This window comes from Cnephaeus nilssonii (genome assembly GCF_951640355.1).
Source record: "Cnephaeus nilssonii genome assembly, chromosome: 7".
Classification (NCBI taxonomy): Eukaryota; Metazoa; Chordata; class Mammalia; order Chiroptera; family Vespertilionidae; genus Cnephaeus; species Cnephaeus nilssonii.
Window position 1 is genome coordinate 69,784,487 of NC_137078.1, and position 16,082 is coordinate 69,800,568.

The 16,082-nt window shown below is 41.3% G+C and overlaps 1 protein-coding gene and 1 pseudogene across 3 annotated transcripts in view; one reads left to right on the forward strand and one right to left on the reverse strand.

The window, feature by feature from the left end:
- Positions 1 to 2,114, reverse strand: part of LOC307103500 (calreticulin-like) — a 29,207-nt pseudogene extending 27,093 nt beyond the window's left edge. The window contains exon 1 of the transcript in view: positions 1,843 to 2,114. The product of the transcript in view is annotated as a calreticulin-like (transcript). The remainder of the gene's footprint in view (positions 1 to 1,842) is intronic.
- A 13,173-nt stretch (positions 2,115 to 15,287) lies between these two features.
- Positions 15,288 to 16,082, forward strand: part of OSBPL9 (oxysterol binding protein like 9) — a 132,919-nt gene continuing 132,124 nt past the window's right edge. Inside the window, exon 1 of one of the 2 annotated variants that reach the window (XM_079776922.1) lies at positions 15,288 to 15,467. In XM_079776922.1, coding sequence (XP_079633048.1) covers positions 15,303 to 15,467 — 165 coding nt within the window. In that variant the 5' untranslated portion in view covers positions 15,288 to 15,302. The remainder of the gene's footprint in view (positions 15,468 to 16,082) is intronic. The other variant, XM_079776925.1, reaches the window with a different exon arrangement.

The following is a 16,082-nucleotide window of genomic DNA, read 5'->3' on the forward strand; positions in this document are numbered from 1 at the left end:
AGTGGGGGGCGGGGAGAGAGGAACAAAAGGAATACTATGGGCAAAGGCCCAGAGGAGAGAAAACTATCACTTCTAAACAACCCAAAACTCTGCAACCAGTATTACATCACCTATTGTGAGGAAACGGAGGCTCTCGGTGGGAAAAAAAACACCAACTATTTGTTGATCATTCTACTGTGTGCTAAGCACTGCACCAGGCACGTAGCATGCATTATATCACTTAATCCCCACGGCAATCTTGTGAGTTGTGTTATTATGCTCACTTCACAGATGAACAAACTAAGGCTCTCAGAGACAAAGTGACTTGCCAAGGTCATACAGAGATGGAAAAGGGACTAGAACTCAGGCCTTCTCATTCCAGTGCCTTCACTAGATCTTCATTCTACTATTCATCTAGTTAATATCTATTTATTGAGGCCCCACTATGTGCCAGCACTGGGCTAAGTGCTGAAGATACAGTAAGGAACAAGGTTGGCAAGTATCTTGCTCTCATAGGACTCACTTTCTAGTGGGGGAGACAAAATCATCAAGGAAGCAAATAAAGCTCAGATAACGATATCTCAGAAAAAGTAAAACAAGGTTACGGCTTAGAAAGTTAGAGAAAGATGGGGCAGTCGGGGAGAGGGCTGGGAAGTCCTCCTGAGGTGACGCTGGTGGAGGTCTGAATGAGCAGCCATGTATTGGTCTGGGGACAATGTTCCAGACAGAGGCAAAGGCTCAGAGAAGGGGGACAGCGAGTAAGGAGGACAATGTAGGAGGTGAAAAATCAAGACCTCAGACAGGCCTGTAGGCCATGGGAAGGATTTAGTATGACAAGGAGGCCCTGGGAGGGGTGACATCAGATTTATATTTTATAAAGACCACTTTGGTTTCTCTGTGTTCAGTGTGTTAAATATAATCAATTGAGGATATCAAGTAGACAGTTAAAATATATAAATCTGGAATTCACGGAAGAGATCCTTCCTATAAATATAAATTAGGACAGGCCTGGTGGTGACCCCAGGGGAGGGGGAGGCGGTTAGCTTTAGCAGGTTAGAGCATCATCCCAATACACTAAGATTGCAGGTTCAATCCCTGGTCAGGGTACATACAAGAATCAACCACTGAGCCCAGCCGGCATGGCTCCGTGGCTGAATGTCCCGTATGAACCAGGAGGTCACCGTTCAATTCCCAGTCAGGGCATATGCCTGGGTTGTGGGTTCGATACCCAGTATAGAGTGTTCAGGAGGCAGCCGATCTATGAGTCTCTCTCATCATTCTATCTCTCCCTCTCCCTTCCTCTCTGAAAGCAATAAAAAAACAACAACAACCAATGAATACATAAATAAGTGGAACAACAAGTTCATATTTCTCTCCCTTTCTCCCTTTCTCTTTCTCTCTAAAATAATTTTTAAAAAAAGAATATTTAGTATAAAATAAATTTGGGGACATATAAAGGGTATTTTAGATCACACAGCTAGATGAGATCATTCTAAGAGGGAGGAAAGATTATTGGCCAAGAATCATGCCAAGTACTTCAGCCCTAGAAACCCAAACTGAGAAAGGTGGGCAGAGAAAGTGGAGGCAGCAAAGGAAACCGCAAATGGCTCCATAATAAAGAGCTTCCTTTAGAACTACAGATTTGTTAATCTATTGGCAGGGTAGTCTTCTCTCTCTTTTTTTTTTTCACAATTTTTTTTCAGGGTGGTCTTCTTCTAAAGGGAGCGCTAAAATTTTAATTCAACTAATATTTACTGATCAACTACTGTGGGCAGGATGCTGTGCCAAGTTCTGGGGAGACAAAGGCAGATTGGACTCAATTCTTGCCCCGTAGGAATTCTTGAGGTGGCTGGAGAGATATACCTTGAGGACCAAGGAAGCATGAATTTGGTGCCGTCGTAAAGGCAAGGAAATCTAGAGCACAGGAGCAGAGAGATGCGCCGGTGTCCAATGGCTTCACTTGCATCATCTTGTGCAGTCCTTGAAATAACAATGACCACTGTTGTCCCCATTTCACAGAAGAAGAAACGGAGCCTTAGAGATAGTGGGTAACTTGTCCAAGGATACACAATTGGCAGGTAGTAAGCCTGGATACACAGCCAGGTCTGCCTGACTTCAGAGCCCAAGTGCTTCATGTTAAGCATGCCTTACAATTTTGTGACAGTCTGACAGGGCTTGGAGCATAAGGTTCCTGAGAAGATGGAGGGTCCAGAGAACAAGGCCCAAGGCTTGGGATAAAGTGAAAAGGTGGGAAGGGCCAGACTGGTCCAGATCTTCAATGTCAGCAGAAAGATTTGGATTTGGTTCTTCCAGCCAGCGTTTTTTTTTTTCAGCCTCAGCACTATTGACATTTTGGGCCAGATAATGCTTTGTTGTGGGCGACTGTCCTCTGCATTGGAGGATGTTTAGCAGCATCTCTGGCTTTTAATCATTAGATACCAATAGCACTCCCCCTCCCCAGTTGTGACAACTAAAAATGTCTCCAGACATTGCCCAATGCCTCCCCAACCAGGGGTTGAAGTGCAAAATTGGTCCCCAGTTGAGAACCGCTGCTCGAGGCACCGGTGGGGTTCTGGGTTTTGGAAGGAGTGTGACATGATGAGCACTAGGAGCTATCTCTTAGCACTAATAAGCTCCACCACTGTTATGCTCCTAATGTGACAAATTGTATCATGTTTCATTCTGATAAGCTGGAATCACATATACCACTTTGGTAACATTCCTGCAGAGTCTGTTCATTTTTTGTGAAACCAGTAGATTAAGTTGACCATGTGCTCCCCAAGGGCAGCGACCACTGTGGCTTCTTTGTTTGTACATCCTCAGTTCCTAGCTAAATGGAAGTTAAATAAATGGGTGAATTTTTAAATTTTATTTTAAACATAATTATACTTATTTTTATATCATGCTGATAGCAGAGATTTGTCAGAAGTCTGATATATAGTATGAGTATATGTCAGTTTTAATCTTTTGATTGAAAAATTCTACAAATTGATAAAATGCATTGACTTCATTTACAGGTTTATTTTCCAGATGGAAAAGGCCCACATGATTTTTGCAGCATCTACAGGGTTTTCTTCAATCTGCAACAATGCACTGTTAATTGTGCACTGTATAAAACACTTTGGGGTGACTTAATGCAATTAAATTCAGCATTTATTGAGCTATTCCTATGAACCAGGCACTAGGAGAGGAAAAAAGGCAGAGTTTCCATCCTCTAGATCAGTGGTTCTCAACCTTTCTAATGCCGCAACCCTTTAATACAGTTCCTCATGTTGTGGTGACCCCCAACCATAAAATTATTTTCGTTGCTACTTCATAACCATAATTTTGCTAGTTATGAATTGTAATGTAAATATCTGTGTTTTCCGATGGTCTTAGGCGACCCTGCTAGCGGTTCTCAACCTGTGGGTCGACCCACAGGTTGAGAACTGCTGCTGTAGAGCCTAAAACCATCGGAAAACACAGATATTTACATTACGATTCATTAACAGTAGCAAAATTACAGTTATGAAGTAGTAACGAAAATAATTTTATGGTTGGGGTCTGAGGAACTGTATTAAAGGGTCGCGGCATTAGAAAGGTTGAGAACCACTGCTCTAGATGCATCTAATCAAAAGAGATGTCAGGCTTACCAGGGCCTGCCAGACCTTGTTTGTTCTGTCCCTTACCAGCAGTGTAATCTTCTGTCACACAGGGCCATATTGTGACTTTTATAGTCCCTAGGCAACTTTTCCTTCATGGGTCCCTTCCTCCATATAGAAAGTATTTAAAGTTATATTTATGACTGCATTGGCATAAAGACAAATACAATGCAGGCTGGGTTCATTATGATATACACTGAGTGGCCAGATTATTATGATCTCTGAACACATAATAACCTGGTCACTCAATATATATAAATGTATATTAGAGGCCTGGTGCATGAATTCGTGCATGGGTAGGGTCCGGCCAGCCTGGCCAGGGGGAGGGGACATGGGTGGTTGGCCGGCCTGCCTGCTGGTCGAAATCCTGGTCGAGGGGACAATTTGCATATTAGCCTTTTATTATATAGGATATACACTGAGTGGCCAGATTATTATGCATTCAGAGATCATAATAATCTGGCCACTCAGTGTATATATTCTTCATTATTATTATTATTATTATTATTATTATTATTATTACATTCATTTCTCTTCTGATTTTAAAAGAAATTAACATTAAAACACTGTCTTGAGTCCTAAGCACTGTGCCTAATGGATAAGCTGTTTCTTGGGCCAATTATTGGCCTCATCTAGTTCTCTTTTGCTTCTCTTTAAAATTTCAGTTTTGAAGCGGTGCTAAAATATTATTTGAAATACTTAGAAGCTGGAAGAGGGTAAATCAAGTTTGATTTGTTATCCACTGTGTACTTAGAGCACTTGGCATATGGTAAGCACTCAACAAGATGAATGTGAAATTATCCACACAGTGCCAGAACACAGCAAACATTTATTAACTATCAGATTTCTTTCACCAAAACTCCTAGGGAACAGTTGAGGGCATACATATTAGATATCAGAGAGCTAAAGTGTTTGGTACAGACCCTGAGCATAACAGGAATGTGGGTCAGGAAGAACTGCATGGGTCAATAAGTTCACATGCTTCTTAATATTTTATTTGTCATCACATCCATCCCCTGGGTCAACTTACTAGTAATTGTATCATAACACAATCTATCATTAGCTATATAGATAAGGAAAGGGAGTATTGAAATGTATCAGCATTGCCGCGTGTCTCCAAATCCTCTGCAGATTTAATTACAGAGCTACAAAGTGAGTGCATAAATTATGCACCAGGACCATGTTTTGGAAATCACTGTGTAGTCTTGGGAATTAGACAGGAGGTTAGATCTTAGTAATTGATATGCTCCCACTTAAGGATTAAAACCCTGTAGATCTGTGAGAAGTTTTTTCTGCCTAAAGACAGAGTAAACAGACTGTAGAATCTCAGAGGGAAGGCAGGGGGTGGGTGAGTGGGTGGGAAGAGATCAACCAAAGCACTTTGCAGCCTTCAAGCCATTCTCAAATCTTCACGATTTTACTTAATTACAAATAAGTATAAGATAAAGTCCCTACCCTTGGAAGCTAACAGTATAAATGAGAAAACAAGCTATATGCAGGTGTAGAAGATAATGAACAAAATAGTATTAGGAATAATATTATTTACCTAATGAAATAAATCTAATGAAATAAATTAACTGAGGCCAAGGAGGATGGGGACTGAGAAAAAGATTTTTAGACTTGGAGAGAAAAACCACCTTAGAGCTCCATTTGGGGTACTTGGTAGGGCATTTTTAATACTATATCTTATTTCATCTTCACAAAAAGCCAGTGAGTGATATTGCCTCTATTTCCCAGCAGAGGAACAAAGTTTTTTTGTTTGAGAGGTTAAGTGTTTTGCCCAAGGTCACACAGCTGGTTTATAGCAGAGCCATTCTATATTCCAGTCTCTAAGAGCCCTCTTCTTTTTTAAATGATAGCTGGAGTATTCTGTGCCAATATTTTAGGGGATACTAATAATTTATGTTACTCTTTACAAGCAATAAAAACATCTTAGCAGGGGTCTTCTGGCTAAACATTGCAGTGTAGTAGAACAAGTATGTGTCTTGGTTTGAGTTCGAATGCAACTTATTTAGGATGTGATGACAGGAACCCTGCGTGGGAATACAGTAGTGAGACAAGGGAGTAAAGAAAGCCAAAAATGTATACATTATCAAGCTAGTTACCATGGTAGACAACTGGAACTCAGTTACTCTAGGGAACTCTGGGAAATAGGGTAGGACACATTCAGGATATCCCAATGAAGTGGTGAGGAACTGGGAGCTATTCACCAACTTGCCATCCATCACGGAGTTCAGGGCTACTTCTGGTGACATTGAATCTCTGAAACTTCCAGCTTGCTCTGACATAGACCAAATATGTTCTCTGGCCAGAAAGAAAAACAAAAACAAACACACAACCTTCAGGTACAGAACTGTAGGCATTGCCTGGCCAGTGTGGCTCAGTGGTTGAGCTTCAACCTATGAAGTAGGAGGTCCCACTTTGATTCCTGGTCAGGTTATATGCCCGGGGTGCAGGCTCAATCCCTAGTTGGGGTGTACAGGAGGCAGTCAATTAATGATTCTCTCTCATCATTGATGGTCCTATCTCTCTCTCCCTCTCCCTTCTCAATTAAAAAAAAAAAAAAAAAAGAACTGTAGGCACTGCCTGTAAGTGAGCTTCAGTGTGTAGTAGTGAATGCCAAGAAAATATGAACAAGAAAATATTAGCATCTGTCACAGAATGTAATAGGATACAAATCCTGCCTCTACCCCTTCATTCTACATTCTAAAGAAATTCACTAATTCACTAGGTATTTATTGTACATTATACAGTAGGTCAGGGATTGGTAAACTATGGTTCGAAGGTAAATCTGGCCTGCTACATGTTTTGTAAATGAAGTTTTATTGGAACATAGTCATGTTCATTCATTTACACTTTTGCTCTACAGTGACAGAGTTAAAGAGAGAATCCTGGCCTGCAAAGCCTAAAATATTTACAGTTTACAGAAAATATTTACCAATGCCTGTACTAGTTACTAGAGATACTGAGATGAATTAGAGTATTCTCTTGTCCTTGAATAGTTTATAATCTAATGAAAAAGACAGACATGCAATTCGATAAATGCAAGAAAGTGTTACAAACACTACAGTAGCCATTCAAATGAGAGAACAGTGATTTCTAATTAGTTGGGGGGAGAGGGATATCAAGAAAATTTTCATAAAAGATAGGACAAATACTTCAAGCAGAACCCTGTAAGATGAGTATGTATTTTTTAGACAAACACAGAGGAGGCAAGACATTCAACACAGAAGGGGCAAAAATAGCAAAGATGTAACATGTATCAACAATAAAATGAATTTAGGAAAAAGGTGTCATATTTGGAGGTGGGGAGAGGAGGACACAAAAAGTAAGAGTGGAAAGTACGGAGTTACATTTATCTTTTCTTTAGAAATACGAATGGCTCTCACAGTTAGTGTGAAGGCCAGGTGGAAGGGGGCATTATTGGAATTGATAATGCCAAGCTACTGTAGCAATCCAAGCACCAAATGGCACAGGCTTGAGCCCAGGTGGTAATAGAGGACACTGCAAGGAGAGTCTGTTTCCTGTGCAGAGTAAAACACTCTACCCCTGTCACTAGGATGGCTTAGGTCCCTCCTCTGTGCTCCCATAGAACCCTTGCCCTCCTCTGGTTTAGCATGAATCATCACCTTGTGCAGCAACACATTAGGTTCCTGACGGAGTCTGAGCTGCTTGAGGAGAGGAACCCTGCATGACTGATCTCTGCCTTCAGTGCTTGGTCTAGGGCTTGACACACAACTGTGGCTCAGCAAAGGTTACTTCCTCCACAAAAAGAGTGAATAAATACACTGCAAATTCATGGTGGGGGTGACTTATCTATGTTTGCAAAGTCGACCTGCTGCAATGTCAGCTCACATGGAACCTTAGGTACAGAATGAGGAAGAGGTCATAGGAATTCAGCAGGGCTTCTGATTGGGACAGAAAGATCTGATAGTATATCACTTTTGGTATATTGTCACTTTGAACTGTGATGCTTGTTTATTCCAGCTCTGGAAGAAGGTCAGCATATTATTATGATTATACTAGAAGCCCAGTGTGCAAAATCACGTGTGGTAGCCTGCTGCTGCTTGCAACCCTGCCCACCCGCCGCCCGCCTTGCTGCAATCGGAGCCTGTGGGCCATGGGGGAGGGACTGAGAGGTGCTCAATGCACCTCATGGTGACTGGTCATTTGGTCGTCCTGGTCGTCATGGACACTAGCTTTTTATATATATAGATAAATGGCCTACCTGGAAAATTCAGAGCTGACATAATTATCTGGTGGTATTTTTTATTATAATTTTTCATTCCTTCTCAAAATGGCATTTGCCCTTCACTATAAATACAATGCCTATGACTTATAGATAATTTGGAGAATACAAAGTAGTATGAAGAAAAAAATAAAATCAACCGCAATCTCACAAAGTGACTACAAATGTGTTTTTTTTTTTTAATATATTTTATTGATTTTTTACAGAGAGGAAGAGAGAGGGATAGAGAGTTAGAAACATCGATGAGAGAGAAACATCGATCAGCTGCCTCCTGCACACCCCCTACTGGGGATGTGCCCGCAACCAAGGTACATGCCCTTGACCGGAATCGAACCTGGGACCCTTGAGTCCGCAGGCCGACGCTCTATCCACTGAGCCAAACCGGCTTCGGCTACAAATGTTTTTCTATACATCTTTATAGTCTTTTGGAAAGACATGTACATTTTTTATAAAATTAAAATCATACTATATATAATTAAAACCGTGTTATACCTAATTATATACAATAATAATAATTTTGCATCATAATTATTTCATTTATTCAAATAATTTTCAACTTCCATGTAAATGAAGTATCTAGCATGGTGGTCTCACAATTTTTTGACTTCCAGTCTCCTGTAATCTATACCTCTCCACACACTTTAGCTCTCCACTCCTATGCCTATACCCTCAACTTTCTATCACCTGAAGTATTCTACCTCTGAAATTGAAAACTTTCTCCAGTCTCTGATTATAACCTCTGTTAGCTCCTCTAAGTCAACCCAAATAAACACAAAATATAAGTAAAAACTGTATTTCCAGCAAGCCAGCTTCCCCTCAACTTTTTATCCGGATTGCCTATGCTGCGTCCACTGTTCCATACTGTCCATATCAGGCACTGTGCTAAGTATGAGTATGCACATAGGACCAAGTCCTCAAGGCGGCGGGGAGCAGGGAGCATTAGTCTCTCTGAACCAGTAAATGCAATAGGTGTCCCAGACTCTGTTCGATGTTTGTTCAGAGTTTAGGTGGGGCACAAGGAAATGACAAGTCCATTCCACCTGAGGGAGGGGTGTTTGTGGAATGTACAAAGCCCAGGGTAGCTGGGAGGTGGGTCTCCAAGGGGACATTAGAAGAGGAGGGTAAAAGGTAAGTGCATTCCTCTTTTCTCTCCTTGGAACACTTACAGAGCCTGGAGCTCCTAAAATACTTTTTCTTCTTTCCCAGCTCCCCTTCTGCCTCAAAATCGTAGCCAAATTTTCCTAAACTTTCTTGCTCTCTGGCTAGAGGAAAGGGTTTGTGGACAAAATAGGCTATAACTTATTTTGCTTTTCCCATATTTAAGTCTGATTTTCTGTTTCCTATACACATAGCAAAGGACAGTCAAGTGTTTGTAGGTTTCTGTGTTTTCCCTTAGTTAAGGCAGTATTTTGTAAATGTTGTTTTATTTGATGCTCAACAACTGCCAATTAAGAAACATGACAATAGTAACAACAACAACAAAAAAGCAGTTGGTAGGAAGTTTAGGAAGAGAAGGCAGCAAACTAGTAATACCAGAATGTATTTTGAAGCAATTTGTACCTATGATCTCAGCTGCGAAAAGGTTGGTAATGATACTTGCTAAAAACGGGGGAAAAAATCACATTTCTAAACAGCATGAGTGTGCAAAGGAAACTTCACACGGAGAAACACAAGCCATTTATGTTCTTCCTTTTTTAAAACACAAAACTTGATTACTTAATCATTAAGTTAGACAAATTATTGGTATTGTCTCTGCCTCTGCTTATTCTATCTTTGTTTAATTCTGTTGTTTAGTGAGTTTTAAAATCTTAACTCTAAAATGCTACTCAACCCTGAGACTCCGCCCCATCCAAGCTGAGCACAGAGACTTTTGCATATGAATGGCCTGGTCCTAAACTTACCTAACAAACTGCAACTGAGTCAGTGAGACCCAGAACATCCAAAAGAAGGCCCAAGGCCCCATAGCAGCTTGCATTGCTTCACAGCTGGGCCTCATCTGGGCACTTCCAAAACCCAAACAAAGAAGAGGAATCTGCAGATCTTTCTGTAGCTCCTGCTGGGTGGCCTCAGGCAGAGGCTAAATTAGCACCTCCTTGGAGATCCAAGAGCCAGTGTACCAAGGGGGCAGAGTGGGCCCATCCAGATTACAACTCCTCAGATCCATAAGGGACACACTCAGGGGGCAGACTCAGTGAGCACCAAAGCCCCACTGAAGCAAGTCTTGTCTCATAAGGGTGTCTCCAGCACAGAAGTTCTCCCATCGTAGACACAGCTGATCCTTACAGCCAATTGGACCGGAGGTCAATTCCTCCCAGTGATACCAACAACAATTAAGGCTTAACTACAACAAGACTGTGCACACAGTCCACAAAGGGGTGCACCAAGAGTGTCCACCTCAGGTAACTGGGGAGGCTGAGCCACTGGGCCCTATAGGACACCTAGCACACAAAGCCACTCTATCAACTCAGGGAAGCAGCCAAAATGCGGAGACAAAGAAACAGGTCACAAATGAAAGAAATGGAGGAAAGCAAACGACGGGATATAGAGTTCAAAACCACAGTTATAAGGTTTTTCAAGAATTTTCTAGAAAAGGACGATAAATTTAGCGAGACCCTCAAGGATATGAAAAAGGACCAAATAGAAATTAAGCATACACTGACTGAAATAAAAAATAATATACAGAGATCCAACAGCAGACTAGAGGATCGCAAGAATCAAGTCAAAGATTTGAAATACAAAGAAGCAAAAAACACCCAACCAGAAAAGCAAAAAGAAAAAAGAATCCAAAAATATGAAGATAGTGTAAGGAGCCTCTGGGACAAATTCAAGTGTACCAACATCCAAATTATGGGCATGCCAGAAGAAGAGAGAGAGCAAGATACTGAAAACCTATTTGAAGAAATAATGACAGAAAAATTCCCCCACCTGGTGAAAGAAATAGACTTACAAGTCCAGGAAGTGCAGAGAACCCCGAACAAAAGGAATCCAAAGAGGACCACACCAAGACACATCATAATTAAAATGCCAAGAGCAAAAGACAAAGAGAGAATATTAAAAGCAGTAAGAGAAAAACAGTTAGTTACCTACAAGGGAGCACCCATACGATTGTCAGCTGATTTCTCAACAGAAACTATGCAGGCCAGACGGGAGTGGCAAGAAATATTCAAAGTGATGAATAGCAAGAACGTACAACCAAGATTACTCTACCCAGCAAAGCTATCATTCAGAATTGAAGGTCAGATAAAGAGCTTCACAGATAAGAAAAAGCTAAAGGAGTTCATCACCACCAAACCAGTATTATATGAAAGGCTGAAAGGTATTCTTTAAGAAGAGGAAGAAGAAGAACAAGGTAAAGATAAAAATTATGAACAACAAATACATATCTATCAACAAGTGAATCTAAAAATCAAGTGAATAAAAAATCTGATGAACAGAATAAACTGGTGAATATAATAGAATCAGGGGCATAGAAAGGGAGTGGACTGACAATTCTCGGGGGGAAAGGGGTGTGGGGGGTGCAGGAAGAGACTGGACAAAAATCGTACACCTATGGATGAGGACAGTGGCGGGGGGGAGTAAGGGCAAGGGGGGGTGGGAACCGGGTGGAGGGGAACTATGAGGGGAAAAAAGAGGAACAATTGTAATAATCTGAACAATAAAGATTTATTAAAAAGAAAAAAGAAAATCAAATTGAGCTTCCTCTTCTCCCCTTCCCATTGGAAGAATCTAATAACCCACACTCCATTCATGCCACCCTCCAGAATGGACAAAACCTTGAAAAACACCAATTCCCAGATTTGACTATTTGTGTGCACACATGAAGGAGAATTTGGAAATATCTGGATAAAGAATGACTTTCCTTAGTGTTTATCCATCTGGCTGTGCCTCTCGGATACAACGAACAGCGATTTTACTGGACTTTGAAAGCTTACATAGACTCTGCACGGACTCAGTCCGTCAAGCCTGTCATTTCAAATGAGACCCTGGTGTCGTAGATTTACGGAACCACGCCTCCGATGTTGATGTGAAATAGAACCCATTTCCCCTCCTTGCCACAGACTTCTGTTTTGATTGAAAAAGCGTATTCTGTGTGTGTGTATGTGTATGTGTATATGTGTGAATGTGTTGGGTGTGTGGTTGTGTGTGTGTGTATATATATATACACACACACACATGTATGATGCTATATGTATATGAATGTATATATACATATATATGCATAATACAAATAAATAAATATAAATGTAAATAAAATGAAATGCTACTCAATAAATATACAATACAGTATCTTTCCCACTCTCCATTCCTGCTGTCATTGTCTACGTTTATACTCTTTCTACTGCTTGCTTGACTTTTAAAGTCTCTTAGTTTGTCTTCTTTTTCCAGTCTTGCCCCTCTCTGATTTGTTCTCAATTTTGCTACCAGAATGATCTTTTAAGAATCATATCAGTGTAATATTTATTGATATTCTAAGTGGCAGGATGAATTAGTCCAAGTTCCTGCCCTTGATGAGCTTATGCTATTTAATGAACCTCATCTCTTCCTTCTGATTCTGAATCTAATCCCCATTTTCTTCTCTGCTTCAGCTGCTACCTCCTTCCACGAAAAGCCAGTCACTGAGGAATGTAGGAATGAGAGCTGATATGTCTTCTCCATGTTTAATTTTAGCCGATGATCTAAAGCATGCAGTTTGACACGTGGTGTAGAATGTGGACAAAGTGCTGTGCAATTGGACATGGAGTCAAGAACTGCCCTGCTCCCAGCTCTCCCTGCTGACCTGTGTTTTGACATTTGAAGCTAAGTAGAACCTGCCTATGCCTGGTGACCCTGATAAAAGTCAAAACTGATTTAGAAACTTATGATACTGCCTGTGTCATGGCCAAGACATTTATTTACACATAGACATCATAAATATAGCTTGTAGCACGGGTGAAATGGATCTGTGGTGAAAAAACCTGGAATCTAATTCTGGTTCTGCTGTTTACTAGTTGTGTAACCCTTGGGCAAGCCACTCAATAACTGTGTCCCACTGTCCTCATCTGTAAAATGGGTGTAATGATATAAGTGCTCAATAATTGTTGTGGGGATTATAGGAGAAAGTATAGGTGATGATGCTTAGCACAACCCTTGGAACTTAGTAGATCAGTTTCAATGGAACACATAATTCAGATCAAACAATAATTACTGAGCACATTCTGTGTGCCAGACCCTGGGGTAGTTCTAGGGTTATAAAGATGAGCAAAACTTGGTTCCTGCTCTTAAGAAGCTAATGGAAGAGTAGTAATTAACCTATGTAAATCTTTTAACTCAATCTGAATCATGATGTTTCAAGATCCAATACTCTGTTTATCCCAAAAGACATCAGCAACATGAGGCTTTCTGCTGAATAATGTTTCTAGACATAAAATTTCTGTGACAAGTGTGTAGTGTATTTTGGGGAGGCTATGTAGCATAATGAAAACACAGACATGTGTTTATATGGACTCACGATTAATACTATTAGGTATGTGGGCAAATAAATGGAAAGATATCCTGTGTTGATGAATTAGAAGAATTAATATTGTTAAAAATGACCATATTACCCAAAGCCATCTACAGATTCAATGCAATCCCTATCAAGGGATTTTTTTTTTATAGGAAAGAAGAAATAATCCTTAAATTTCTTTGGAACCACAAAAGACCTGGATACCCAAAGCAATCATGAGAAATAAGAACACTTCCCGATTCCAAGCTATATTGCAAAGCTATAGTAATGAAAACAGTATGGTATTGGCATAGAAACAGAAACATAGACCAACAGGACAGAATTGAAAGCCCAGAAATAAACCTGTATATACAGTCAACTAATATTTGACAAAGGAGCCAAAAATAATCACTGGAGAAAAAATAGTCTCTTCAATAAATGGCACTGGGAATACTAGATCTTCACATGCAAAAAAATGAAACTACACTACTATCTTTACTCACAAAAAGTAACTAGAAATGGATTAAAGACTTAAATGTAAGACCTGAAGCCATAAAACTTTTAGATGAAAACATAAAGAAAAAGCTTCTTTACATTGGTCTTGGCAATGATAAAAGCAAAACTAAAAATGTGTGACTACATCAAACTTAAAGGTGGTCAGAAGGTAAAAACTTCCAGTTATAAGATAAAAAAAGTTTTGAGGGTGTAATATATAGGATAGTGACAATAGTTAACAATACTGTATTGTATATTTGAAAGTTGCTAATCAAGCAGACCTTAAAACTTCTCATCACAAGAAAAAAATTGTGAGGTGAGGTGATGGATGTTAATTAAACTTTAATGTGGTAATAATTTCACACTATATACATATATTAAATCATTACATTGTACACCATAAATTTATATAATGTGATATGGCAATTATACCTCAATAACTGGGGGAAAAGATATCTAACTGATCAAGCGTGAGAAACTTTAATTTACTTTAGATCTGTAGCTAATTGATTAGCTAGCAAGTAGGTTCTCTGTTTAGCTCTCTCAGTGATATTCTTTTTCCTAGCACTTCTGTTATCAGCAAAGAGAAGAGATTCACAAAACAGTACCTGAATAAACAAAATACTTTTTAAGTCCAAAATAAAATAAAGTAAAATACAAAGAAAACCTCTCCCTTGTGCTCACTGCCACTTACAGCTAATGCTCCACTTCCCAGTTTCCTTTTTAGCTCTTTCCTTTGATATTTGCATGGTGGGCTCTTATCTTTCACATCTCAATTTAAATGTTATTTTCTGAGGGGCCCTGCCCTGACCACCCAACATAAAGTAGCCACCCATTGATTTCCTATTACATAAACTTAAGTTCTCTGTAAGGCCTTTATCAGTATTAGATATTTTCCTTGTTTACTGTTTAGTGTTTGCTTTCAATCACCAAATTTAAGCTCTTAGAAAGCAAGGAACCTGTCTGACCCCTTCACTGTTTAATTCTCAGAATGTCTAACAGTGCCTGGATACAGTAGGACAATCTACTAGTATACTAATAATACAGGAATATGCAAGATAATTTACTATTTATTTTTATTGCCTGTTCCCCTCAACCCTACATTAAGTCTCCTACTGAGTGCTCAAAGCATAAAACAGCAAATATTTATAAAATGAATGGATTTGCGTAATGAATGCAAAAACGAAAGGCCAGATGTGTAATCTTTTGGAACCGTAAGGTATCGTTATGGCTAGTAAAATTAATTCTTGTAATAAATCATCTTAATAGCTGTACTCATGGTTGCATTTGTCACATCCCAGGCACCGAGTTCTACACACAGCAGGCGATCGAAGAAAGCGTGTTTGAGGACGATAGCTGGGGGCGAGGGTTGGCAAGACCAGGTGAAGCAGCAGCCGCTAGCCCCGCCCCTGCCCGGCCCCGCCCCTGCCCGGCCCCGCCCCTGCCCGCGGAGGCCCCGCCCCCGGCCTGATGAATGCCTTATAGGCGAATGACGTCAAGTCGTTTGTTGTCATTGGCGGCTCCCAAGATGGCGTCCATCATGGAGGGGCCGCTGAGCAAATGGACTAACGTGATGAAGGGCTGGCAGTACCGTTGGTTCGTGCTGGACTACAATGCGGGGCTGCTCTCCTACTACACGGTGAGTCCCCGCGGGGCGAGGCCCCGAGCTTCTCGGGCGTCGCTACCCCTGGGCAGAGGGGGGCCGGGCTTTTTTGGTAGCGGGGTTGAGGTTGCTAGGCTGGGGGTGCCGCCGTACGCGAGGGTTCCCTCGGAGAGGAGGGTTTTACGGTCCGGATAGCCAATGAGGGCGAAGGAGATGCGGGTGCAGCCAATAGACAGGCGGTGGCTGTCTGATTTATGGGTTGGGGGCCAGCCGCGTTCGTTTTTTTTCGTGGGGGGTGAAGCGTGGGTGGGGTCCCCGGGGTGGTAGTTGGGCCGTGAGGGTGGTGGTAATCATGGTTGATAGGGCCCGGTGGCGCGGGGCGTGCTGCCTGCCCACGTTGTCACGGGCTGGACCCTGTCCCCCCAGGCCCTTAGGCGGCCGCGCCCCTTAGCTTCCCTCCTGGGATTGAAGAGCGCAGCTGGGCCAGGTCCATAGGGACCCGCCCTCGGGCAGCACCCAGGGCTCCGAAGTCCCTCCTGTCGGCCCGCATTGTTTCAGTGGGAGGCGAGAGTAACCGGTGCCTTAACTTTGGAGAGCGGAGGATTCCCTACACAGCAGTCTCTTGTTAGCGAAGAGAACGGGTGGAACGGT